At 35.5% G+C, this 26617-nt stretch overlaps 1 protein-coding gene across 1 annotated transcript; it reads right to left on the minus strand.

Moving 5' to 3' along the window:
* Window positions 1-6719: 6719 nt before the first annotated feature.
* LOC143616605 (SWI/SNF complex subunit SWI3C-like) lies at window positions 6720-13237 on the minus strand. The gene is made up of 9 exons (XM_077089395.1): window positions 13098-13237; window positions 12415-12978; window positions 9804-10342; window positions 8854-9202; window positions 8707-8777; window positions 8491-8630; window positions 7707-7762; window positions 7455-7615; window positions 6720-7374 (listed from the first exon to the last, which is right to left on the minus strand). The coding sequence occupies exons 1-9, from the start codon at window positions 13114-13116 to the stop codon at window positions 6949-6951; spliced, it is 2325 nt and encodes a 774-aa protein (XP_076945510.1). The 5' UTR covers window positions 13117-13237; the 3' UTR covers window positions 6720-6948.
* Window positions 13238-26617: the final 13380 nt, after the last annotated feature.

Consider the following 26617-nt stretch of genomic DNA (forward strand, 5'->3'; position numbering starts at 1 on the left):
TGGGAGCAAGAATTTCCTGTAATATTTCGTTTCTGAGCAGAAGAGCCGTTTTCAAGTAGTGAACGATCGATTATGTATTAATCCATATTCAATTGATTGGTTTAAGGTTATCGACAAGAAATTTTTTTGTCTAAGACACTTTGTTTCTCTTTATCCAAGTTGTTTTTTTTTTTGTCTAACTCACTTCCTTTTTGTTTATCAGTTATGGATTTAATCATTCAATTATTTTGTCTTATAATGATCACGTAATGAGTTTTCCAAGTGAGCATGTTACTTGTGATAAACCACCGAGATTTTTAAACTTTTGAAGGGATGCCCATTGGCAGTGATAGATCTTGTAGCAAATACTACTAGGATGACCTAGTCGTTCATGCCATATAATGAATGCGTTTTTGTTAGTAAATTTTAATTTTTCTACGGTGGTTTTGGCGCCATTTTCAATTTCGGTGTAATTGGCACGTATTCACTATTACTTTCAGACAATGTTTCAAAGCGGTAACTGTTTTCCCAAATAGAATTAAATTCTGTTTGGATGTATGCTCATTTGGAGCATTCAATAAGGATACCAACACCTGAAATAGTTGCAACTAGTAGGGTTGTTCACGAATCAAGCCGAACACGTGCTTACTCACACTTAGTTTGGTTTGGAACCAAGCTGAACCTAATGGTTTGGATTTAAAGAAACAACCGATATGTTTATGCTTGAACTTGGTTTGGTTTGAAACAGAGAAACTTGGTTTCTTACAAAGTTTTCAATTTTAAATTTATAATTCTTCAAATGTCACTAGTTCAAGACTTGTACTAAAAAAATATATAGGCTTCCAACTTTAAAATGCTCAAACTCAAATTTGACAAGAAAATATACATAATACAATCGGTTGTGGTTTAAAATTGAACTTTAAAATCAACATAAAAGAAGAAAATTTAAGAAACTTTTATATATATATATATATATAATAATAATTCAAGAAAAATGAACCGAACCAAACCAAGTGAAGTTTTGCTCGTGCTTTGCTATTTTTAAAATGAACCAAATCGATCAGCTCGTTTCCAAACCAAACTAAAATCAAACTAGTATTTTCTAAGAAAATTCTAAACGAGCACAATTTAGACAACCCTAACAACTAGTGACTCTTCATGAGACAACTCATAGTAAAAGTTGTTCTAATTGTGGATAATATTTTCTTACTACTAGCTACCAAACATTCCTCACCGCTTTATTGGAATATCTTAACATATTTCTTCGAGAAATAGACCATAAGACGACAAAAAGAGTTATTTATTTGAATTGAAAAAACAAATAAAAAACACATCCAAACAAAAAGTCCCATATCAAAAAGGCCCATAGTTTAAAATAAAAATTGTTTGATGTAAATTCAGAATAACATCTAAGTAGTTGGATCACCGAAGTTTTTGATAAAAGTCAAGTCACATATTAATAAGTATATAGCAGAGAAGTAGGTACTAGATCAAAGGTAGTCTCGATAAGAATAGCCTCATCATGTTCCCTTTATTCTTTCATCACTCATTGATAAGCTTCAACGAGGTGCATGGGAGTGCGGCACATGCGGGACCAATGATTGTTCATCCCACATTGTTGGTAGATGGTGCTTTAGTCCCAACTTGTTCTCCCCTCCGGAATCGCCCAGTTCTTTGACAACTTTACTCACCATTGTCACGTTTAGGTTTGTGACACTTTGCTCCATTTGTTACTCCATCAATGCCCACGGCCTCTATTGGGGTCGTGGCCTCTTACTTTTCCTTGTTATCTCGTAGTATTGTAACATTCGCTTCTGGGAATGGGCTCGCACCAACCGGCTGCACTTGATGGTTTTGAAGTAGGAGTTTATTGTTTCTCCCTACGACCTATAGACATGACACAAATTATGAATATTTTGTGAATCCTGTTCCCGGCATTGCTACAACGAGAGCAAGTTGGAAACATAGAATGTGGGGAAAGTCTTTTTAGTAAGTCTGCATCGGTTATATTTTCTCCACATGTTATTAGTTTAGAGGTGACGTAAAATAGAGAAGAGAGTTATGCTCGCTAACAATTTTGTAATCATGTAGCCTCATATGAAGTCATTCATAGGAAGCCTTTAGGAGTAAGACCAACTTTTGGTTGTCGAATTTGTCTTTAATATTCTTCTGTGGTTTGAGGGGTCCTAGACAATGTGGTAATCCCTCTTCAAATCTTCTTGGAGGTGATGACGAAGAAAAATCATGGCTTTTGCCTTGTCAATCTTGAAGTGATGTCTCATTACCATCACAAATTGTCTCTCCCAACTTATTGTTGTGAGATGAAGTTTGTCATCTAAGGTTCACGACAGGTAATTGTTCGTAGAAATGTTAATAGTAGCGAAATCGACTTTTAAAAAGGTTCAACATTTTGCAATGGTCCTTTCAGATGGCAAATAATGGATGTTTTGACTCTCTTTTGTTGAGAAAGAAAACTCCAAAACATTAATCAGAAATAAACTAAGAGCAAGGGTGTTGATAACGTGATGAGAAACAAGAGATTGAAGAGAGAAATTAGTGTATATTAATCATGAATGTAGTTACATTATATAGTAACAACAAAAAGAAACTTATAAAATATATCATCAATGATAGTAAACATCTTGATCAAAATAATCATAAATGGGGTTGAACGCTTGAACGTGGTGATCACATGAGATTGAATGTGGTAAAAGGGTTGTCTGATAACAATTTTTTGTTTTATTATGTATATATTAGTTTATGTTGTTAAAATAAATATTTACTTTCATATATTTTTTCTTACCTAGTTCTCTTTTTATGTATGTTCGCTTTCACTTTTTATGTATTTATTTCCTAGAAAACTTACCGTTTTTAGTTTTCTAATATGCATGTGATAATAATAATAATAATAATAATAATAATAATAATAATAATACATTTAATTTAATTTATGCTGTTGTTTGTATAGTTTTGTTTTGTGTATAGAGCAAACAGGATATAGATTTGGTAAATGGGGATCCATGTGTCTATAAAAAGGCACAAGTAACATCACAACCACTACCTTGAGACCAGGTTTGGTCGTTGCTTAGAGGATACAATAACAAATTCCATGGAACTGATTATGTGGATCTTTGGGTTTCTACTTGTATAAATCTAAAGATTATAAAATAGAACGGAGAGACAAGTATTTGTCGAGTTGGCTGTCAATCCATGGTCTGATCGTACTTGGTCTATGACACCTCTTTCTCGCATATTTTTGTATCTGTTGTAATAAGTTAAAATTTAGTTTACCAAATATTTGCAAACCTGTACTTATAAATTAAATAAGTAGACAACAAAAACATATGATCAAAGCAAATGGATGGTAGCATTCAGGGATCGCAATTAACCCGAATCTGATGGAGAAAACTGAAATATTTGAGACGGGTAATATTCGTTTCATTAGGGTATGAGACGGGTTTGGAATTACTTTTAAAACTTTTCAGGGGTTTGGGACAGGTCTGAGATTGAGATTTGTAATATGTCCGATTACTCGATAACATAGCGGTGTCTACCCAAGTAACCCGGCATATAGTATACCTTACAAATTATTTGGATGTATCGTATGAAGCTATGAGCATTACTTATTCGTTAAAACTTAAATTGATTAGTTAATGGCAACATTTTATAGTAATCCATGTTTGAAATTAATTGATAGTTACTTAATTATAATTTGTCAAAACCAAATAGATACCCGACAGGTTTTCGATCGGGTATACCCTACGGACATTTTTAATAAACTAACTGGTATACCCGAAACACACGGGTTTGCCAAATACCCGAATGGTAATTACCAGACAAATACCCAACGGGTTAGGATGGGTTGTACTACCCGCGTATGGGTTTGAGTATGCATAAACCAGTCCCATACATTTTATCATTACCTTTGTTGGGTCTAAGATCCATGGAACTGATGATTGCCAGCCTTACTATTTGATAGATATTGGTGTTGAAGAAGATTTTGTGTTGAGACTTATGGTCAGCTAATTCGTTGAAACATGCTGGATTTCCATATCGTCCTTGATCATTTATGAGTATGTTCTCACATTTTCCCTTCTGTTTACGAGCTTTGACTCGTACATAAAGTGGGAATGTGTGTTAAAACTCGACTCGTGGGTGGCTTTGATTCAGTTCTAGACGCGGGTATGTTGTTATGAACGTTATTCCAAGCCCAATTGGCAGCCCAAATCAAGAAACGGAAATAGGCCCAACTAACGAGCCCGGTCCAGTACGCCATCAAAGTGAACGGATATAAGCGAAGAAAGTAAAGGAATATGGCATGAATGAATATTGTTAGAATGTTGGCTTCTTCTTCTCATCCCATTCTTTTAATGAATATGTTCTCCCATCCCCCTTCTAATTCTTTATCACTTTGTTTTGATTTTTCCTATCTTGTAATCTTTCGATTAAGACAACAGAGATTTGGTTAATTCAATAACAATTTTATTTACTGGTTCTAGTTGTGAAATATCCGTTCACAACATATGTGCATGTGTATATAAGAATTTGTGATTCAAGGGTACAAACAAAAGACGTATAATCACTTCCTTTGAACAATTGTGGATTGATCGCCAAGAGCGTTGTATAAAATTCAAGAAACTTGGTGTACATAGACCTATGATCGAGTCGTGTTCTCAACATAATCAATAATCAGAAAGACACTTTCAAGTCCACCAAACAAATCTTTATAAACAATGGATTGGCCTTGGCATGTCCATCAAGATTAATTAAAAGATCATGTGACAAATTTAAATAAGTTTAATTCTTATATTAGAATAAAGTCTACTGGAGTGGTGGTCCATTGTAAATGTATTGTAATTTGTAAACCCGTAATTGGGTCAATTGACCCATATCATAAAACAAAATTCAAAGTACCATTAACCTAATTCAATCCGTGTGCGTGTGATTATGGCCCAACTTCTTACCAGAACGACATTGTATAGCTAAAGTAAACCGGAAAAAAAAGTATCATAGAGTGTACCACACCTAGATTGGCTATAATTAGTAAACCGAGTATGTATTTCACATTGGTTTTAAACAGTTTCGGTTTTATACAATTTGAAACATGAAACAAATTCTGTTTTTGACTGAAAACCTAGTAAGTAGCTCAGTTCAGTTCAGTTTTAAAAAGTTTCAATTCGATTATTATACTATAGATAAAAATGCATTGTTCACATTGGTCAGGGAGAATCTGTCACGTCATCTTTTATTTATTTTATGTTAAGTTATTTTTAGTTTGTATGTAATTTGTTTGTGTTTTTGCTAATTTATGACCATCTTGTGTCAAAACCAATTGGTGTCGGTTCACCGAACACGCGTCTTTTTATTTTTTGTTTGCCGTGGGGTTTGTTTTGTTTTTACCTTTTGTTTCAAATATGTTAATTTGTTGTATTGGAACGTTAATAGTATATATATTTTTTGGTTTAGTTTCAGTGTCGTAACTTGATATCGACCAAATTAATGTCAATTCACAATTGCGACGCACATGTTTTTTTCCTTAAAATATGTTGGAATGTTATTATTTGACCTTGACGAATTTATTTTTGGTTTAAGTTCCAATAAAATTCATGTAGACCCACATTTCCTTTTACCCTCTTAAATATTTCAAGTTTTATTTTCAATTATTTCTTTTTTAATTTTATTTCAATATAATATAGCATTTACTTTCAAAACATTTTTTAATGATTTTTTTTATTGTGATTAAGGAGTGATATTATGTCTTAAAGGCCCAACCTTATTATTATTATTATTATTATTATTATTATTATTATTATTATTATTATTTGATGTCCTATATACTTAATACGGTATCCATGTAAGTTAATCCCCACCCCCACCCCCACCCCCACACACACTCTTTTTTTATTACATTTTAACGTCCTATATAGTTAATACGGTATCCATCAGCCTATCTAATTCGTCGTCATAAAGGGTTAAAGAAAAGAAACATCACGAGTCATCTTGTTCTCATATAAATGGAACATATCTTACTCACCATAAGAAATGGTTAAAAAAAAGAAACATCATGCATCATCTTGTTCTCATATAAATGGAATAGATATTTACTTTGGAAAAAGGATGTCTTCATTGATTTATTTTTCAAATATTATCAATGTTCATGATAATAGACGTGTTGTCAGTTGGTAAAATCTGTATGGTATGGATGCTCACGACATGTCATGTATTAATTCCGGTATAAAGATTATCCATAACTCTATTACATTTTATAGCCTTACCACTTGCAGTTATTTAACAAAGGTACGATTAGAATAGTTTTTGCACATTAACATTAATCAATTATTTATTATGTAGTATAATAACAACTAAAAAGAACCTAATAAGAAAACTATATTTTTATTGCAGTAAAGATTGTCAAAGAAACCCTAACTAATATCATTCTTTGTTTTAGTTGCAACCGAATTTAGGTGAACTTGCACCCACACCATGCAGGTTTTAACAACCGCCAACACGTACACTATTTTAAATATTTTATCATAAGCTATATGAATACAAGTGAATTTACTTTTTCTGGTTTTGTTACCAACTTCAGTTTCAAATCAATATATTTGGTTGTCTATATATAACAGTTTATTTCACTCCGATGTCAGTTTAATCTGTTTGAAACCAGTACTGAACCGCGCTATAATACCAACGTGCGGTACAGTATAAGCATACAATGATATCAATGTCCATATCACAATTCATAAAGCAAAGCACATGCTAAATTGCTACATAATCAATATCTCACTGTACAACACCATAATACCAACAATCTTACCATCTTCTAATGTCAAAAACAGCAATTTAAGTCGGAATAACATAACGAGACGAATACCCTAATCGGGAAATACTCAACACCCCCTATAGCCTATAACAGCTCCACATTCACCTCTCGGTAATTTCACGACAACGTTAATTAAATCTTTTAAATTATTCAAAACCAGATCTACCTCCCGACACGGGCCTCAACATGGGATGCGAGGCTGATGCAGTTGTAGACGGGTTTATAGCCGAAAGGGGCAGCCTCGGGCCAAGCCCAAACATGGGCTGCTGAGTCATCTGTGGGTGCATCGGTTGGGTACCAGGGAACCCGGATATGAACGGTTGGGCAGGTGAACCTGAGCCTGAGGCGGTGACCTGCTGCCTGCTTGGTCCCGGGTTGTTGTTGACCATTGAAGGGCCAACACCTGGCAAGCCTGTTGGCCTGGTTACACCAGCGGCCCCAAACTGGGAAGAAAAAAGGAGGGCCCGCTCGGCTGCTATCCGTTGTCTTCCTCTCTCGAGCTGTTCACACTCTTTAATCAATAAGCTTTCCACTTCAGCAAATTGTTTTAGCTTAAACTCTAACCTCTTTAGCTGTAAGAATATAAGTTTACTTTTAGGTATTGTTTTGATTTCAATATAAAACACACACACACACGCACGCACATATATACCTGATGATTGATTATATTAGCAGATAGCCTTTGAATTTCTCGTTCTTCATGATCTGCAAAGAGTTTTGCTTTAGTTGCAGCAGCAGCAAGACCTGCTCTCACTGCGGTTCTCATCTTTTCAGAAGATAAAGGAGTGCCATTATTGCCTCCAGAGTTCTCAACTGACACATATATATATATATCACAATAAAGTCACAAAACAAGGTTACAGAAAGGGAGAAATAAAACAAGACCAGTAAAGTCAATATCCACCTTTTTGTTGACTTGGGTTTCTGCCATCTCTACCGTTCATGTTTTCTGAATTCACCCTTTAAAAACAGACAAAAAAATTGTAGATCGGTTATCCGTTTTAGAATGAGACGGTAATAATACATGTAAAAGATAGTAGACTAGCATTTATGTTAGAACAGTTAACCAAATAGGATAAGTTTCAACAATTAATAGTCATAATAATTTTCTAAATTACAAAAAAAAAAACAATTTGATCATTAGCAGCAACCAAAAAATTAAACTAATAAAGATTGTGGTTGAAACCAGAACTGTATTATATGAACAACAAACCGAGAATATCAAATTAGAGACGTAATTTAACCAAACAAATCACTGGCTCTACATGCTATAAGTAACATCGTCTGCAACTTAATGTATGTGGGAGTTTTTTTGCAAAATTTGGTGACTTAAATGCATATTTACTAGTACTATACAAAAGTAAATCTTTCACTTTTCAGAAATGTATCTATTAACTTAACTTTTGCTTGTTTTACAACTTCTTAAGGCATAACTCTTAAGAGTCTTTAATGTATTTATCCTGCTGCAATTTCTGTTGTAAACCGATAAATTCTCTTCAGAGTTCAGACAAACGTAGAAAAATATATGAAAAGTATGAGAACCTATTGATCAATCATATAGCTGAAATGGTCTTTTACATGACCAAAAAAATTTAAATTACTTCATATATCAGAAGCATCTATTATAATGCATTATCACATTATAAAATTAGTCGACCTACAAAAAGCAGAAAGGAACTAAAAGATACCTATTTTCAGAAGCAGATCCATCAACCACTCCTGCATTTTCAGAAGCACCCAGACGATCATCCTCCGATAATGCTGCCAATGATGCATGTGCACAGGCTGCAGCCACTCTGGGCCCCACAGCAGACGCCAAAAAAGCAACCTAATAACCAAAAACATGTTATTTTAGGTATATCAGCATCATCATATATAATAAACCATGACAAAACACGACTCACCTGAGACATTACAGGATTTCCAGATTTCTCAAATGGCAATCTGTCTTCAAACTCGTCTTCAATAACAGACTCTGTATTATCAGCAACCGTTACAGATACAACTTTAATTATAGATAATATAAATTGAAAATAAAAAAATTAATATACCTTTCCCATTTGCATAAGATTGTGGTTTTCCACATGCATTACCATTTGGCAAGTTAGAAGCATCTGGAATCTCGATACTTTCCAAAGGAGTCTCATCTATCGAAAGGCGTACAAAATGATGAATGCATTGAGCCTTTGATTTAGTGCCAACATGATCAGCAATCTCACTCCAATTCTCATTAAACAGTTCCATTGCTTCTAATAACAATAAGGTCTCCTGATTGGTCCAGCTGTCAGCTTCAAGATCTCCATAATCTTTAGTTGAATCAACCTGTATGAAATCCAGACTTGAATGACCCGCCACAAACGCCCCCTCATTGAAACAGCTCAGGCATAAAAACATCTCAATCTGGCAAAAAGGTTAAAGCTTTAACAAACAAAGGCAAAACAAGAAAGAGGAAGAAGTCTAGGATTAGAAACGAACCGAACGCTCAGTGAAACGTCCATGAACCATTGGGTGAGCAGTTCGCTTATAATAAACAAACGATCAAACATGAACACATGTCTCGTTCGTTCGTTTTTGTTCGTGAGCGTTTGTTCATTTACTTTGTTTGTCTGTTAGTTTACATACGTTTAAGTTCGTTCGTTTATATATTCATTCACACTTTTAGACCATTACAGTTAAGTCAAGTTTTATGAAATCATAATATGACCCATTACAAATCACTCTAGTTTTATTAATTTTTTGACCCAGTAGACTGATGGTCACCTTTACTTTTTAATTGGTGTTTGTTCGGATATGTTGGTTCATCTATGTTCAGTTATGTTCCTCTGTTTGTGTTCATTTATGTTCTTGAACCGGTTTTATCCTACTAACTAACGAACATAAACTAACATGAACATACTCAATTCTTAGCGAAAGCACACAAATAAAAAATATATATATACTGTTCATTTTATTGTCCGGTTCGTTTACAGGCCTAGAAAGAACAAAAGGGTTGGTAAATCACCTCTTTGAGTGACTGATAGTAAACAATGCCAAGCGATCGAGAACAATAATTGCACCGGTTTTCAGATAATACCTCCCGAATTCTGCTATCCAAATCAAGGTTTTGTTCACTATCATCACCTAACTCTGGATATATATCTGATGCTTTTAACCGACACCTTGGTTTATCAAATTGAATTAAACTATCAATAGACCGCAAAGCAGTTGCTGGCACGCGCAATTCGCCTTTTGAATCCTCTGCGAGTCGTGATTCCTCATTTTTCGGCTCGTTGTGGTTAAGTGGTGCAACACAGTAGTTAATGACACCCCAGTTTTCAAGGAACCGTACAACTCGTGTTACATCATCAGGATCAACACCAGCTAAAAAACTGTGGCAGTCGGTTGCTGATAATCTTTTTGCTGGATTTTCCATGTATTTGGCGACTATACGGTTACGACAATCCATGTATTTTTCAGGAGTGTGATCTGGTGATTTACCGGAGAAAAAGTGTGGTACGGCTTGTCTTTCTAGCCGATTTACTGTAGTCGGCGAAAACCAATCTGCTTGAAAAGAAGACAAGAAACAAACAACAGGAGATCAAATTCAAGACACTTTATATTGGTAACGAGTACAAACTATTAATAAAACCAAGTTAGTCAAGATATAATAACGAAGCAAATATAAGAAGGATTACTGCAGGCTGCAGCATACAAATAGGGTCAAAATTTGCTTGAAATGAACACTAAAACCCACAACAGAAAATGAATTTCGAGCCACTTAATATGGTTAACGAGTGCATACAAGTACTAAAACCTAATTTCAAAGATAGATAAAACAATCAGAGGGAATCGTTGCAACAAATAAATAGGATCTAAATCAGCTTAAAAAGAACACTAAAACCCACAACAGAAAATCAAATCCAAGGCTTTTTGTATGGCTAACGTGCATACAAATACTAAAACCTCAGTATCCAAGATAAACTAACAAAAGACAGGGAAACTGAGTTACTGCAACATGAAAATAGGGTCTAAATCAGCTTAAAAAAGAACACCAAAACCCACCACAGAAAATAAAATCAGGACTTTGTGTATGGTTAACGAGTGCATACAAATTACAAATACTAAAATCTAATTATCCAAAGATAGATTAAAAAGGCACACTGAAACAGAATCAACGTAACATGCATATGGAGTCTAAATCTGCTTGAAAGAACACTAAAAGTCTAAACCCACAGCAAATATTCAAAACCAAGTACCGTTATATGGTTGAAGGGTGCATACAATTACTAAAACCTAATTATTCAAGATATATTAACAGAGATAAAAGAAGCATAATTACTAAAAGTCTAAACCCACAGCAAATATTCAAAACCAAGTACCGTTATATGGTTGAAGGGTGCATACAATTACTAAAACCTAATTATTCAAGATATATTAACAGAGATAAAAGAAGCATAATTACTACAACATACAAACAGGATCTAAATCTGCTTGAAAAGAACACCAAAACCCACAACAGAAAACCAAATCTGTGCCACTTTATAAGCTTAATAAGAGCATACAATTATTAAAACCTGGTTATCCAAGATAGATTACAAAAGCACAATGAAGCAGAATCAACGCAACATGCAAATGGGGTCAAAATCTGCTTGAAAGTACCACTAAAACCCACAATAGAAAATCAAAGCCGAGGCTTTTTGTATGGTTAACACTTGCATACAAATGCTAAAATCTAATCATCCGAGATTGACTAAGTTAACAAAGCAAAGAGAAACAGATTACTGCGACATACAAATGGGGCCAAAATCTTGAAAAAAAAATCAAAATTCACACTAGAAAATGAAATTAAAGCCACTTTATATGGTTAATGTACACTGTACAATTACTCTTTTTATTTCAAACGGCAACTTTCAAGATATGAAAAAAGGCAAAGAGAAGTAGAACTACTGCGAAAGCCTAAGCATCTAAGACAAATAAAAAAAAGGCAGAACTACCGAACATGCAAACAGAGTCTAAACTCTAAATAATCTTAAACAGAACACCAAAACACACAACAGAAATTCAAATCCAAGCCACTTTATTAGGTTAACAAGTGCATACAATCACTGTATTAGGTTCAAAAGGCAAAAAGAAGCAGAATTACTGCAATATAAAAATGGGGTCTAAATCTACTTTGAAAGAACATCAAAACCCACAACAGAAATTCTAATCCAAGTCACTTAATACGAATGACAGCGCATACAATTACCAAAACCTAAGTATATATTAAGAGAGAAAAAAAAGCATAATTACTGCAACATACAGACTGGTCTAAACCTGCTTGAAACAAACACCAAAAACCACAACAGAAAATCAAATCTAAGCCACTTCATATGGTCAACGAAAACATACAATTACTAAAACCTAATTACCAAAAGCAGATTGAAAAAAACAACAAGAAGCGGAATTACTAAACATACAAAGGGGGTCTAAATCTGCTTGAAAATAACAGCAAGTGCACACAATCACCAAACCCTAACTATCCAAAATAGATTAACAGCACAATGAGAAGCAAAACTACTGCAACATACAAATAAACCCTAAATATGTTTTCTACAAAGTAATTGCAAGCTTACAGTATTGCACACTCATACCTGCGTGCATCGGTACAATATGAACCCGATTCGGCCCGTACCTCTTAACCACGCCCCGTCCCTCCATAATCTGCGGCGGCGTAATAACAAACGACCCCTCCGACTCTCCGCCCGTCAGCGCAGGCGCATCCCTGGGCACGGCCGACAACGCCTGCAGCTGGCCGTGCGAAACATTCTCCAAAAACAAATAATTCAAACCACCACCACTAGTATCTCCACTCTGGCACGCCCTCTCCCTGGCGGAAACCCTAGTCACCGAATAATGATGGCGGTTCACCGTCTGCTTCACGACCGACGGGAATGCGGATATCCGCACCGCCCCGTCGGACAAAACCTCCGTCTCTGCTCCGGCGACAACAGCAACAGCTCCGGGGACAGGATCCGGGCAATTAGTGGGGTCATTGTCAAACTCTGGGTGGTGGGTATTGTTGTGATCGACTTCAAGGTCCTCCTCTTCTTCTTCTTCCTCTTCTTGTTCGTAATCTTCATCTTCTTCATGGTGGTGGCGTTGGGGTTTACGGGGGTTGTCTCCACGCTTGCGTTTCCTCCAGCGGTTCTTGGTATCTGTAAATCAAAACCCAGATCAAAATTTGAACAAAAAACCCAAATTGAAATTGGAAACCCTAGAATTGTAATAATAATAATAATAATAATAATAATAATATAGAGAGAGTGAGAGTGACCTGAAGAAGAAGCTGGCATTATGTGTTGGGGAGAAGAAGGGGTTTAGACGGATTGTGGGGTCCGTGAATGGTGGGGAGAAGAAGAGAAGACAAGGGTTTTCTTGCTATTGATGTATGTTATGTTGTTTTCTTTTCTTTTCTTTCTTCTCCAAACAACAAAACGAGATTCATTCTGCACTCACAATTTATCTTCTTTTTATATCCACAAACGTCTCTCTTTTAAACTTGGAGGTCTAAACACAAATATATTTTCTGCTTTGCCGATTGCTACTTGTCTTTCAATTACTTCACTACTTTATCCTTAAACTTCTATCAAGTTTTGATTTTATGCCGAGCCGTTTCGAACTTTATTTCTAAAAGCTTGAGTTTGACTCAAGCTTGGTTATTTTATTATTTATTAATTAATTATATATATATATATATAATTGTTTTTATATCGTTTTTTTTCCAATACACAGCATAATATATATTATTTAACTATATTTTTATAACTACATATATTAATAACTATCATATACTATAGTAAATGTATAAATTAAATGTATGTTTAGGCTCACAAGCCGACTCAAGCTTGATAAGTGAAGCTCGGGCCATTTATTAAATGAGCTTACTTTTAGGTTGGAGTCTTAGGCTTGTTTAAGCTCAGCTTAATAAATATTTTCATGAGCCGATTTTAAGCAGCTCGGGAAAAGCCTGACTAGTGCACCCCTAGTTTACTTTCGAAAAAAAAAGTTAGGATGATCATTTTCTAATAACAGTAGTTATTACTATAATAATGATTTAGTAAATTATATTTAACTTATTTATAGTTGTTGGGGGTAAATGAATAGAATTTAGATCAAACTTAGCAACGTTTGAGTTTGACTTGTTTAATGTCTGAGAGTTCGAGATCCACTTTAGAGCTTTATATTTAAAACTTAAGCTCGAGCATAACTCATGAGTAGTAACGCGCACTAAAGTTGAACTATGTTAATCTATTAATATATTTGTTTAGACTCCTAAGGTTAATCAAGCTTGATATGTGTGTTTTGAATTATACTTGTTTATTAAATGAGCTCCTATTCGATTATATGTCAAACTCATCTAAGTTCTTAGTTTGAGAACTCACAATTACACCTATATAACCCATGTTTCTCATTTATAAATAACTAGTGTTTTATCTCACGTGTTGTGTCGGGCAGGTCCGTAAAACTCAGGCTTTGATAAGCATGTAAGTCGTGGCTTTGAGGCGGTAAGTCGACACCAATTCGGTCAGTTTTGGTTACGGTATCGGAACTAAAACAAAACGAATTTAAAAAATGAGGTGGACCAATGGGGTGACTTCGGTCAGTAAAGTTGGCCATTGGTAAAACCCGAGCGTTGTCGATCTCAGGTGTTGAGGCAATGAGTCTATACAAATTCGGTCAGTCTCCATTACGTTTGTTACCCGGCTAATCCAGCACTGACTCTTCTATATATTTCTTGTTGGAAGTATCCCTGATCCCATTGATAACGAGTAGGCCCAAATAATTCGATGGGAGTAGTCGCTGAACCATACCACATAGGTCCGGCAACAACAAAAGCTGCAAAAAAGACAGCAGCGATACTACTGGAAAGGACAGTTTCAATATTGCCCATACGCAATCCTTTGTATAGACGTTGGGGCGGGCGGACGCTAAGATGGAATAGACCTGCTAATATGCCTAAAGTCCGTGCCGCAATATGATGAGAAGCTATTCCTCCCGGAATAAAAGGATCAAAACCCTCCACACCCCACGATGGATTTACAGATTGTACTTTTCCTGTTAGCCAATAAGGTACCGGAACTAAATAAACAAAAACAAAATTGAAATGCGTTAGTTCTCGTTACTGTACCGATACTAAACAAAATGCGGTGATTGTACGCAAATTCAGTCGGTTTCACTTAACAACACAACTATCCGATCCACACCAAAGTTAATGTTGAAAGACAAATCATTCTAACATAGACAAAAAACATAAATAAAACATTTAAATAAATGAAACAAACATTTGCTGCATCAGAGAATCAAACCCCGGTTCCAAACCGATACAAACATTAACCTTTACCAACCAAACCATCCGGCCAACACAAATCTATATGTTGAATATCAAAACCATTATTACATATGCAAAACCACAAATAACATACTTTATGGCACAAAAGTTCTCAATTATACTAATTAGATAATTAGATTTTTCAAATAAGGGCAAATGTACATAATGTAACTAGAGCCGGCAAAATAATAGTAAAATCACAATCAATTAATGAAGATTAATGTCTCATGATAACAAAAGGTTTTAGTGAGATGTTAAGCTAATCTTAGACCATGCGTGGTCAAAACATTGTACATAGGGGCCCTTTTACGTCACATGCGTGCACTCGGTTTTCAGAGTTTTTTTTTTTAAATGTAGTCAAAACTTCACCCAAAACTCTCCAGCAATCAATACCCAAATATTACTCAATTATTTTTGTATTTTGCATTTCTAATTTTTGAGTTGAATCATGAATAAAAAGTCTTTCAAAGCTAAAGCAAAGGCATTCATTTAGCATGAGTTTACGCTGCAAAGATGATTTGTGCTAGCTCTTCTCTTTTCTAACTAGTTATATGAATAGCCTATTGGGCTAGTTTACTAACCTTTTAGTCTACATAAACTTCTTTCAATATTGATTACACTCTTTCTACTGCTTATTTAAAAAAATAAAACTAAACAAAATATTTCATTAAATAAAAAAAACTACATTGCTGGGTTTTGACGGGTGGACCGTAGGGCAACGCTTAATGGTCATAAATGTAATAATCATCAAATGTTTAATTGTTTAATTTTAAGGAATTAGATGACTATAGTGTACTTTGTCATGATAGGTACAAAAGGCATAAAGGGTTCTAGGAGGAAGCATGGCGAAGAGCGGAAGTAAAATCAAGTATGAAGTGAGTCATAAAGACAAGGAGCAAAGAAAGAGAAAAACGGGTGCTACCGTAGCTTATGGTATCTATCGTAAGCTACGATAAACTTCACACAAAAACAACCACCGTAGCACAGACGGAATCTGCCGTAGTGGTTTTATGGCCACCGTAAGCTACGGTAGCCATCGTAGGTTACGGTATAGGCTGGACATTGATTTCGTTTTTATGATTATAAACAACTTTTGGAGTGACCTTTCAGGATCTTTTGTTATAATTTGGAACCAAAACTTCTTGGGGGCGATTTTTAGGGTTAAGAACAATATTTTGTGGTGTTTGTGTGATTGTTTGTAGTTTGTTAATATTGTTTGATCCATGTTCTAATCCATACATTCTTGGTGCCATTGGCAATCGAGATTTAGCGGGAGGGATTTGGGTTGGCTATTAATTGATCATTGTGTGATAACCTCGTGTTTAGTAATTCTAGTACTTGGTCCCCTTTTATCACAAACAATTGCACATACACGAATCATGTCTACGTGGTTCTTTCCAGTTGAACATTAACCTACGTTATTCATATGAAACCAGAATCCCAGGAGGAACACTCTTGCTCTTAATTGTTTGACAATTTCTTTGTTATTTGCAATTTAATTTCAGTTCTACTAATCAAACAAACCAAACTTTGAGTTTACCTTTCTGCATTTTAAATTTTAATTTTGTTAATTTACAAACTACGTAGTACATGCATTTTCCACAAACTCCCTGTGTTCGATACCAATTTACCATTAGCTATTTAGTATATTTGGGGATTATTTTTTAGTGGGACTACGACCACACGTCAAATTTTGGCGTCGCTGTCGGGGAATTATGCGCAACGCATGTTTTCTTTAGTAGTTGTGTTTGTTCGGATTTACAGTAGTTGTGTTAGTGTGCAGGTTCTTACATGTCTATGCATCTCCTAGAACACAAAGTAGAGCGATGGATGCTACAACTCAACCTTCTGATCAATCACTACCGACCACACTTCCTCCACTGTCTGCAGAAATTCCTACAACTAGTAAACCTAAACCATTTAACACCACAATTCCCATAAGTGCACCCAATTCAACTAAGTTTAGTTCCAACCGTCATCGAGCATTCCATCCTTAATTTTTTCCCTGATCATGGTCAATCATCCCAACAAAGCAACCATATCTCTTTCAACAAGACCTACCCATAACCCATACCACTCCGGATCCTCGACCACAACCACAACTGTTTGTGGGATGCACTATAATGATTATGGCGAAGGTTATAGGAATATGATGAAGAGTTTGAAGTTGGGGTTGATAGGATTCAAATGGTAGCTCAAGGGAGATTTTCATATGCACAAAGACACCAACCAGATCAAGTTCAACAAAAGTGGGGTAGACTGCAAGTTCCACAAAGACAATCACCATATCAACCACCACAACAATAAATTCCTCAACACATTTCTCGAAGGAAAATGCTAAGGCAGGAAGGTATACCACCAAGAGTACCGTTGGGTGTTCCAAGGAGACATAATCGTGAGGTGGTAAGGGTAGTTAAAGCTCATTTCAGACCAATCATTACTAATTACCCTTTGCCAGTGGTAATTCCTTATATTCATGAATGAAGAACATTTGAAGTAAGGACCAACTCACTCTAGAGTTTGCCTAAGTATAATGGGGTGGCCACAGAAGAACCATACTTTCATTTAGAAGCATTTGATTCTATTTGCAAAACTATTGGAGGCCAAGGTTTTTCTTCCGACGATGTCAAGTTGGTACATTTTCAGTTTTCTTTGGAAGATATAGCAAAATGGTGGTATTATACTTTTTCCTATACTTCTATTTATACTTGGGCATAAATGCAACAAAGATTCTTGGAAGAGTTCTTTACGACTCAAAAGACTAGTGATGCAAGACGCAATCTAAGAAGTTTTCAACAACAGTCGGGTGAGATGTTCCATGAATCATTTGAAAGGTTCAATATGATGATTAAAAATTGTTCTCGCCATGGTATTGATTTATGGGAGTTATTGAATGCTTTTCATGAGGGGTTGACACCGGAAGATGCTCGGATTTGAGTCCATTACTAAAGGAACGTTTGGTACCAATTATGAGCAAGATGATTGGACATTTTTGAAACAAATGCGGGTAGCATCAAAAAGGAAGGCACAAACTTCAAGAAGAGCAAGGCATGTTGTTACAAGACCACAGGTACATGTTGTAAACAATGAGGCAACTCAAACTACTAATCAAGTATATGATGTTTGTGGTAATTGTAATGATATGGGGCATGCAGTTGATATGTTTCTGGGCTTTGAAAAACAATTTGAATGGGTGAATAAAATCCAAGTTCAAGTAGGGGGTAATAGAAACTATAACACGAACTCGAACACATACCATCCGGGCTTAAGAAATTACGTTAACTTCCGATATGGCAATCCAACAAATCCATTTAATCCGAATTTCCAAGGGACCTCTCAATCAAATTTTGTTTCTCATCAACAATATGCAAATCATGGAGATGCTCGGGGTGGGAACAATTAAGGATTTCAAAGGCATTATCAACAACACAATAGAGAGCAAACTAGGGGTAGGGCCCATCCAATTCAATTGGGAATGGAGTAATGGATGTGCTCAAGATGATGCAACAAGAAATGAAAAAGAGAAATCAAATGGATGAGTCTCGCGTGCAAAAATATGAAATCCGTGATAAGACAATTCAATCTTTGACCACTCAAATGGGTCAACTTGCAACCGAGGCGTCACATGTGTAGAAGAACAAAGGTCAACTACCGAGTGATAACAAGGTGAATCCTTCACATACTACTTCTTGCAATGTTCCAATAAACCAGGTTAGTGTTTTACGAAGTGGTTGCCACACTTAATGGGTTACGCTTAGGTTATTAGGCTTGGTTTTGGATTATGTATATAAGCCGAAATCAATGTTTTTGGTGGGCTTGATGTACGGATTGGGCTTAGGGTTATCATCTCACACCCCGATTAAACGCAGTGGAACATGTCGGGGCGTAACGTATTGATTGGACAATAACTCAAAAGACACTAATTAAAGCGTCAATAAATATTTAATTTCATTAACATTAAACACGTACATAAATTCAATAATCATAACAATTACATCGTGATGTGGTCTAATATATATATATAAATATATAAATAATTCCTATATTTTTAGATACTTTTGTGCCAGGTTTTTTATTGAATATTATTTTTTGTTGGTTCATATGTGAGTTTAAAAGTTTCAACAGGCAATGAGCACTAAGTTGATTATTTGATAAGATTGTAATGGTTTACTACAAATATTTTTTAAATGAAAACCTAAATAGATATATGAACATCTAAGTTATGAACAAGTAGTATACTAATTTAAAAATCAAACAGTCTACATTGCAAATTTTTATTATTATATGAATTGATGTTATTATTTTGTTGAATTAGTTTTGCAAGATTAAATTGAGACACCAACAAAAGAAACGTGGAAAGCACATTACATTCATGCAGGGCCCTTAACTTGAAGATTTAACATGATTCTTTATAAGCCCAAAAGAAGATTTAAAACATATAAACGAATATCAGGTGATGGGCCTGTTGTTGGAGTCATTAAAATATAGGGCAAATAGGTCAACTTCAATATTTAAATGGGGGGCTGTTACAAGTTGTAAAGGGTCAGAAGCTTTGGACGCAACACATTACATATTTTTTTTACCCTACAGCAGCCGCAAACAATTATTCTTGGACTCTTTACCTGCTGTGCCACAACTGCTGCAAGTCAAAGAAAGAAAGAGCAAGCAAGCAGGTAGCTTAAACAAAGTTCACGGGAGTCAAGACTTTAAGCAAGCACCCTAGCTCGTGAATTAATTTAACCAGACAGGCTAGTAGCCGAATACATTTATATTTCTTTTACGATGAACTCTTTTATATTTATTTGTGTTTCGTTCTTGAACATGATTATTGACTAAACCTTTTGTTATCTAGGCTTGGATGATGTGTTGTTGAGTGGTTAAGGTTTTTAACGGTTTTCGGGGTTTGTTTTTGGGACTTTGATTAATTAAAAGTTTTGATCAGATTTATTGGAAGTGTCTCATGCGTATTTATTTTTAGTTTGTGTCTAAACGAATGTTTCACATGTTGCTTGATTGAATGTCTTTCGATTATAGGTTGCATGTTAGGTTGTTAACTGTGTGTTTCCAACTTGTTTATGGTTTATTGAGCTCATTCACCATAGAAACTGATTTTTGGCATATTATTAGAAGTTTATATTCAAACTAGCTTAAATATCCGACGGGTGATAAGTTGTCGGGTTTGTCTTTGTTGTGAGGGTTTTAGGTTAAATAGTCTGACAAGAGATTTACCTAGTTAACCTTCATTTCATTGTTTACCCGTATCCTTTAGACTGCTCATAAACCACCCCGTGTACTTAGGTGCATTGAGATAGTAAAACCGATGAGTTGGCTGCTTTCTAGGGGAATTAATCATAGTTGGTGAACTGACAGGTGAACCAAAAATCTGGTGTTTTTACATGATCTCTAGGATTTTCTCTTAGGTAACACCTTGAGAGTGATTAGGTGTAACATCACGAAAGTTTCAGACCAAAAGTGCCAAGTGTCAAAGAGAAAGGATAAAAAATGTCAAGTATCAAAGTTTAAGGATTAAAACGTAAAAAAATATGTTATCCTGTCCCGTCGCGATACACGATGGATCAGAGGATACGCGATGGGCATATTTTCAAAACCCAATAAATGGGCTGAGGGCAATAAGCGACGGACCAAAAACCAACGTCATCGCGTATCGTGATGACGTGGTCTGACACAGGGACACGTGTCCCCACGTGGCACAAAGTCTGCCACGTGTCACCATGTGGCACTGCGTCCGCCACGTAGCAAGGCTAGAGATGATGCAGCGACCTTCGTCGCGATACGCGACGAGGGCATCAATTGACCATCGAGTATCGCGATGGTCTTACGAGTCAGCCTATAAATAGAAGGCAGCCAGCCCTCATTTCATCACACCAAGTTCACACATCTCTCTTTCTAGAAATATACCACATCTCACTACCTCGAAAAACGTGACATCGACCCTACTTCGTAAACCGTGCCAAAATCCGATGTTTCCTTATTTTCCGTGCTACACACCGACGACGTTATCTCGAAGAGCGTGTTATCTCAAGACAAGCCAATGCTTGCCTCGAAGTAGGTGCCAAGTGAGATTAAATAAACGACGTGCCTCGATTCGCGTGTCAAGAGAAGTGTTGATCAACAAGTTCAAGAAACGTGACAACATCGAAGTGCTGCCGAAATAACTAGGGTTTCTATAAGCCAACCAAGGTAGGCATAATGCCCGAATAAAATAATAAGAAAATAATAAAGGCTTAAAACCTTAAGTCGAGGTTATACTCGATAGCTTAAAAAATAAAAGAAAGTATAACAAAGAAATATAAAAAAAAGAAAGATACATATAAAGTAATTCTTTGTTATAAATGTTATTTAAGTTTATTATTATTCTTAAATAATAAGTAAAAAGAAGTATACGTTTCTTAAAGAAGAAGAAACATAGTGTTTTAAGAAAAGTAAAACAAGTTAAACTAGAGGTTTCACTACGTGAATATCGACCTTCGGCCACACATGTGGTCTGGGCGATTTGCCACACTTCGGCTTAAATGTGTGGCTAAAAGGTCTTTGACCATGTTTGAAAACCTTCCAGAATGTTTTGGCCACACATATTATTCTTCATGTGACCATTCTATACCTACTCAGGTACTTTTCGCCACACTTTGAAAAAAACTGTGACAAAAACTAGCCACATTATAAAAACATGTGGCGAAATGTGACCTACAGTCATAGTTTGTTTGATCTTTGATACATGTGACCAAAAACACATGCATTAGCCACAAACTGTGACATTTAACTAGCCACATGTTTTAATAGTGTGGCCAAATGTGACAAACGGCTACTGTATTGATAAGAGATGTGTCTTAAAGGTAAAATATATAGCCACTTATATTATGTTGTGTGACCTAATGTCACATTTTCTAGCCACATTTTTAATAAAGTGGCGAAATATAACGAACAACCATTGTATTTATTAGTAATGTGGCTAAAACGCTTAAAATATATGGCCACTTATACGAGGTTGTGTGACCAAAGAGTAGTTTACTTTTATTTTCCTAATTTTTTTATTGTCACGGATACACTTATTATGTGTGGCTATAAGTGATAAATTGTCACACTTAAATATTTTTAAGTGTGTCCAAATGTAATTAATGGCCACTTATACGAGGTTATGTGACCAAAGAGTATTTTAGTTTTGCTCTTTATAAGTTTTTTATTGTCACGGATACACTTATTATGTGTGGCTATAAGTGAGAAATTGTCACACTTAAATATTTTTAAGTGTGTCCAAATGTAATTAATGACTACTTATACGAGGTTGTGTGACCAAAGAGTATCTTAGTTTTATTTTTTCTAAGTTTTTTATTGTCACAGATATACTTATTACGTGTGGCTATAAGTGAAAATTTTTCACACTTAAATATTTTTAAGTGTGTACAAATGTAATTAATGACCACTTATACGAGGTTGTGTGACCAAAGAGTATCTTAGTTTTATTTTTTATAAGTTTTTTATTGTCACAGATACACTTATTATGTGTGGCTATAAGTGAGAAATGGTCACACTTAAATATTTTTAAGTGTGTCCAAATGTAATTAATGACCACTTATACGAGGTTGTGTGGCCAAAGAGTATGTTAGTTTTATTTTTTCTAAGTTTTTTTATTGTCACATATACACTTATTATGTGTGGCTATAAGTGATAAATGATCACACTTAAATATGTTTAAGCGTGTCAAAAACGTAATTAATGGCCACACGTTGATTTGACAAGTGGCGACGTCATCATTGCCTTTACAGTTTCTTGTGCCGCCAATTTCAAATTGTCAGGGAGATGTACCGCCGGGTTCCGATGGTGTTTAAATACCAGTCACAATCACAATCCACCTTTCTTCCGATTATAATTTCCGATAATGGCTTCAACATGGGTCGAACGTGCACAAGGTGCTCATGCCCCATCTACTTCGACCCCACATTTTTCACCATACGATTCCACTTTTCTTCCAGCGCTCTTCGGAGGAATCAAAGGGTGAGGTATGTGGACTATGTCCACCCTCACACCTTCATGTACCAACAACTTAACCGAATGGTTAGGTGGCTTGGGTACACGACTGCTGATTATTTCAGCATTGATATGGTAGTGCTGGGAATCGAGGTGGCGTACATCGAGTTGAACGACTTGGAGCACTTCAAGGAGGTGTCCGTTTATGGGGCATTCCGTAGTCAGGTGAACCTTCGCCTCCAAAGGCTTAGGGACTCCACCTATACCTCGGATAGCATGTAAAAGAGGATCATGCCCTCTCATACTCCAGAAGAGAATCCGGATGTAGATTTGGATACGGAATCTACAGGGAGGTCTACGATGGATGTCGATGTAGATTCTGAGATGAAGTCGGATGCTAGGAGCTAGTTAGTTTTATGTAATTTGGTTTTCTTTATTAATGTAAATGTTATTATTGTAAATGTTATTATATTTTGGTATTAATATGTTATGTGAATTGATTAATCATATTTAAAAAATTTTTTAATACATAATCACTTATATTATGTGAATGTTATTATTGTAAATGTTATTATTAACTGTAAAGCGTGGAGCGTTTCCAAAGCGTGATATATATAACTGTTGGCTAAAATTTAATCACTGGTTTTTTTTAAATACATAATCACTTATATTATGTGAATGTTATTATTAACTATAAAGCGTGAAGCGTTTCCAAAGCGTGATATATATACTGGAGGCTGAAATTTAATGACTGCAATAAACCAACTATAAAACAACAGACTTTAATGCCTGCAATAAAACTGGTGGCTGAAATTTATTAGGCTTTAATATATCTACGTTATGTGAATTCCAAACTTGGACAAGCATAAAAAATCTAAGGTTTCCACAGATCTTAAACTTCCCAAAGATCTTAAATTTTGATAAAATCCCTTCCAAAACTCAATGCCATCACCAAATCTAAGGTTATTGGTGATGGCATTGAGTTTGGAAGGGGTTTTTCAAAACTGAATTTTATTTGTTCAAAGGCTTCTTCAAAGTCTAAGACCCACAGATGCTTTGGTCAAAGATCTGAGTATGGAGGGTACAATTTTGGTATGCAGGTTAGTGAAAAGAAAGGCATAATGGTCTTTTTTTTTTATAAAATGAGTTGATAAGGTTTTGCAGAAAACCGGCTCTTAAAAAGTATGTTGAAACATAACCAAATAGAGGTTGTGCAAGAAACAAAACCATCAGACGAGAAATGATGGCTGTCACCGATGACCGGTTTGGGCAGTTTCGCGGTTTCCAACCGAACCATGAACACCCTAGACAACATGATGCATTTTCGGGCTTTCTTTGTATTAATGTAACTTTGATATAGCACGAGTCAGTTATGAGTGTAATGACTTTATTGATCTTACTATGATACACTATAAGTCAATTGTGACTTTTATCGATGTAACATGATGTATGTTTGAACTTGACACCAATTGACCAAAATAGCCAGAAGATGAAACGAATTCAACAAACCGGCCTGTATAAGTAGTAATAGTATTAAAAACAACCAAAATTTCTTTAGTTTGAATTAATAAGTACAAATTAAAGAATGGTGATATCGTGTATCACAACTACATTTAAACATTATTTACATCTAACTAGCCGAACGAACACAAATGCTGGGTCGACAACCCCGACATCGGTGTCAATCTCCATTACGAATAGTTGTAGGCTTTTTCCCGGGCCTCCAGTAATCATCCGTGGACTCATTACGAAGCAGTTGATTTGGTTGTACAAGTGGCAATGTATTACCCTCTTGAGGGAAAGTTACCGTACTAAATTCCTCATTGACCTCGTCATACGAATGCCTATAATTATTGGGTGGAGTCATGAGGACAACATGCTTTTTTCTATCCAGTTGATCTTGAACATAAAACACCTGGCATGCTTGCGAGGCCAATATGAACGGATCATCCTTGTGGCCAAATTTGTTTAGGTCGACCGACGCGTAACCAAGAATATCATGTTTGACATGTTTACGGTCAACCCATTGGCACATGAAGACCGGAATTCTTTTAGTATGATAATCTAGGAACCATATCTCTTGCAAAACCCCAAAATAAAAGTTTTGTCCATAGGTCACCACGTCTTTTTTGATGTGCATGTCATCCTCCTCTACACCAACCCCGCTGTTCTGGTAAACTCTACCATCATGAGATTTTGTACGAAATTCAAAACCGTTGATGTCGTATGATTCGTATTTGTAAACATTGCGGTGTGCTCCGTGTGCAATCCACTTTGCGGTTTCCCATACAAAACCTGGGGAGCCCGCTAGGTCTCTTTCAAACCTGAATTTCATTACAAGGATTAGATTCTTTACCTACATTACAGAAACTATAAAAGAATTTTAAAAATTATAGAAGACTTAATAAATTGATCTACCTTGTCGCGTAACCAGTCACCAAACTTTAAAGTATGCTCCTTCTCCAACAATGCTTGTCGTTTACCAGGTATTTGGTTTTTCAAAGAGGTCTTGTGTTGTCTGCAAGTAGGAGTATAATATATTGTGAATTAAGATATATATATATATATATATATATATATATATATATATATATGGGTGCAGTTATTGTACGCTAATGCCTTAACGTACGGTATATTCTGTTTAATATATGGGTGCGTTTGCTGAGCATTTAAGTTTTCTATATACAATAACTGCACCCTATATATATATATATAATTTAGAGTATATATGTTAGTATTACTTACTCGATATACAGCGCTATTTCAGGCGTATTCTGCAGCACATAGAAATGTGCTCTCTTGAAGAGATCAGGAGAAACTTCAACTGATTTAGCGCCTGTGATAGGAACTGTCTCCCCATTATCATCATGCTTATCATGTGGAATACCAACAGTCCATATTTGGAATATCCGAGGTTTTATCAATTGCGGAGATGAATCGTTGATTGACTGTTGTTGATTTTGTCACAAATCCTATACAGGTGTTGAACAACACAAGGAAATTAATCTTAAACAGTTCACCAACTCCTTGATCCGCGGCCAGTTTGTCTTTCACATGCTTTATACTTATTCTTGAATTTGTCGGGAATTAATTTTTGAACAAATCTGTAGTAACATCTTCCCCCAATCTTGGTCTACTCTTGTCTAAAACAGGAATCTTACCCATTGGTATCCTCAACACTTCATGTACTTTTTGTGGTGTTATCTTAATAATACCGCTCCCAATGTTCAATTCATTTAAACGGTTATTATAGTTCATGAGCAACCAATATCCCAAAGTTGTTGGAGTTTGGGTTACTTGAAGTCTTAACATTGACCTGAAACCCATTTCTTCTACACAAGTTTTTTGGGCAGTGGTCATTGCCTTCACTGCATCAACAATATTAATAGGTGCACACCTATTCTTCAATTTTTTGTCTACAAATTCAACAAAAGGTTTTCCCCTCTCGGCTGGCTTCTTTTCTTAATGGCTCTCTTTTT

The sequence above is a fragment of the Bidens hawaiensis genome, unplaced genomic scaffold (genome assembly GCF_021521415.1).
Source record: "Bidens hawaiensis isolate Kalapana, Puna unplaced genomic scaffold, B.hawaiensis_p1.1 tig00048315_1, whole genome shotgun sequence".
Classification (NCBI taxonomy): domain Eukaryota; kingdom Viridiplantae; phylum Streptophyta; class Magnoliopsida; order Asterales; family Asteraceae; genus Bidens; species Bidens hawaiensis.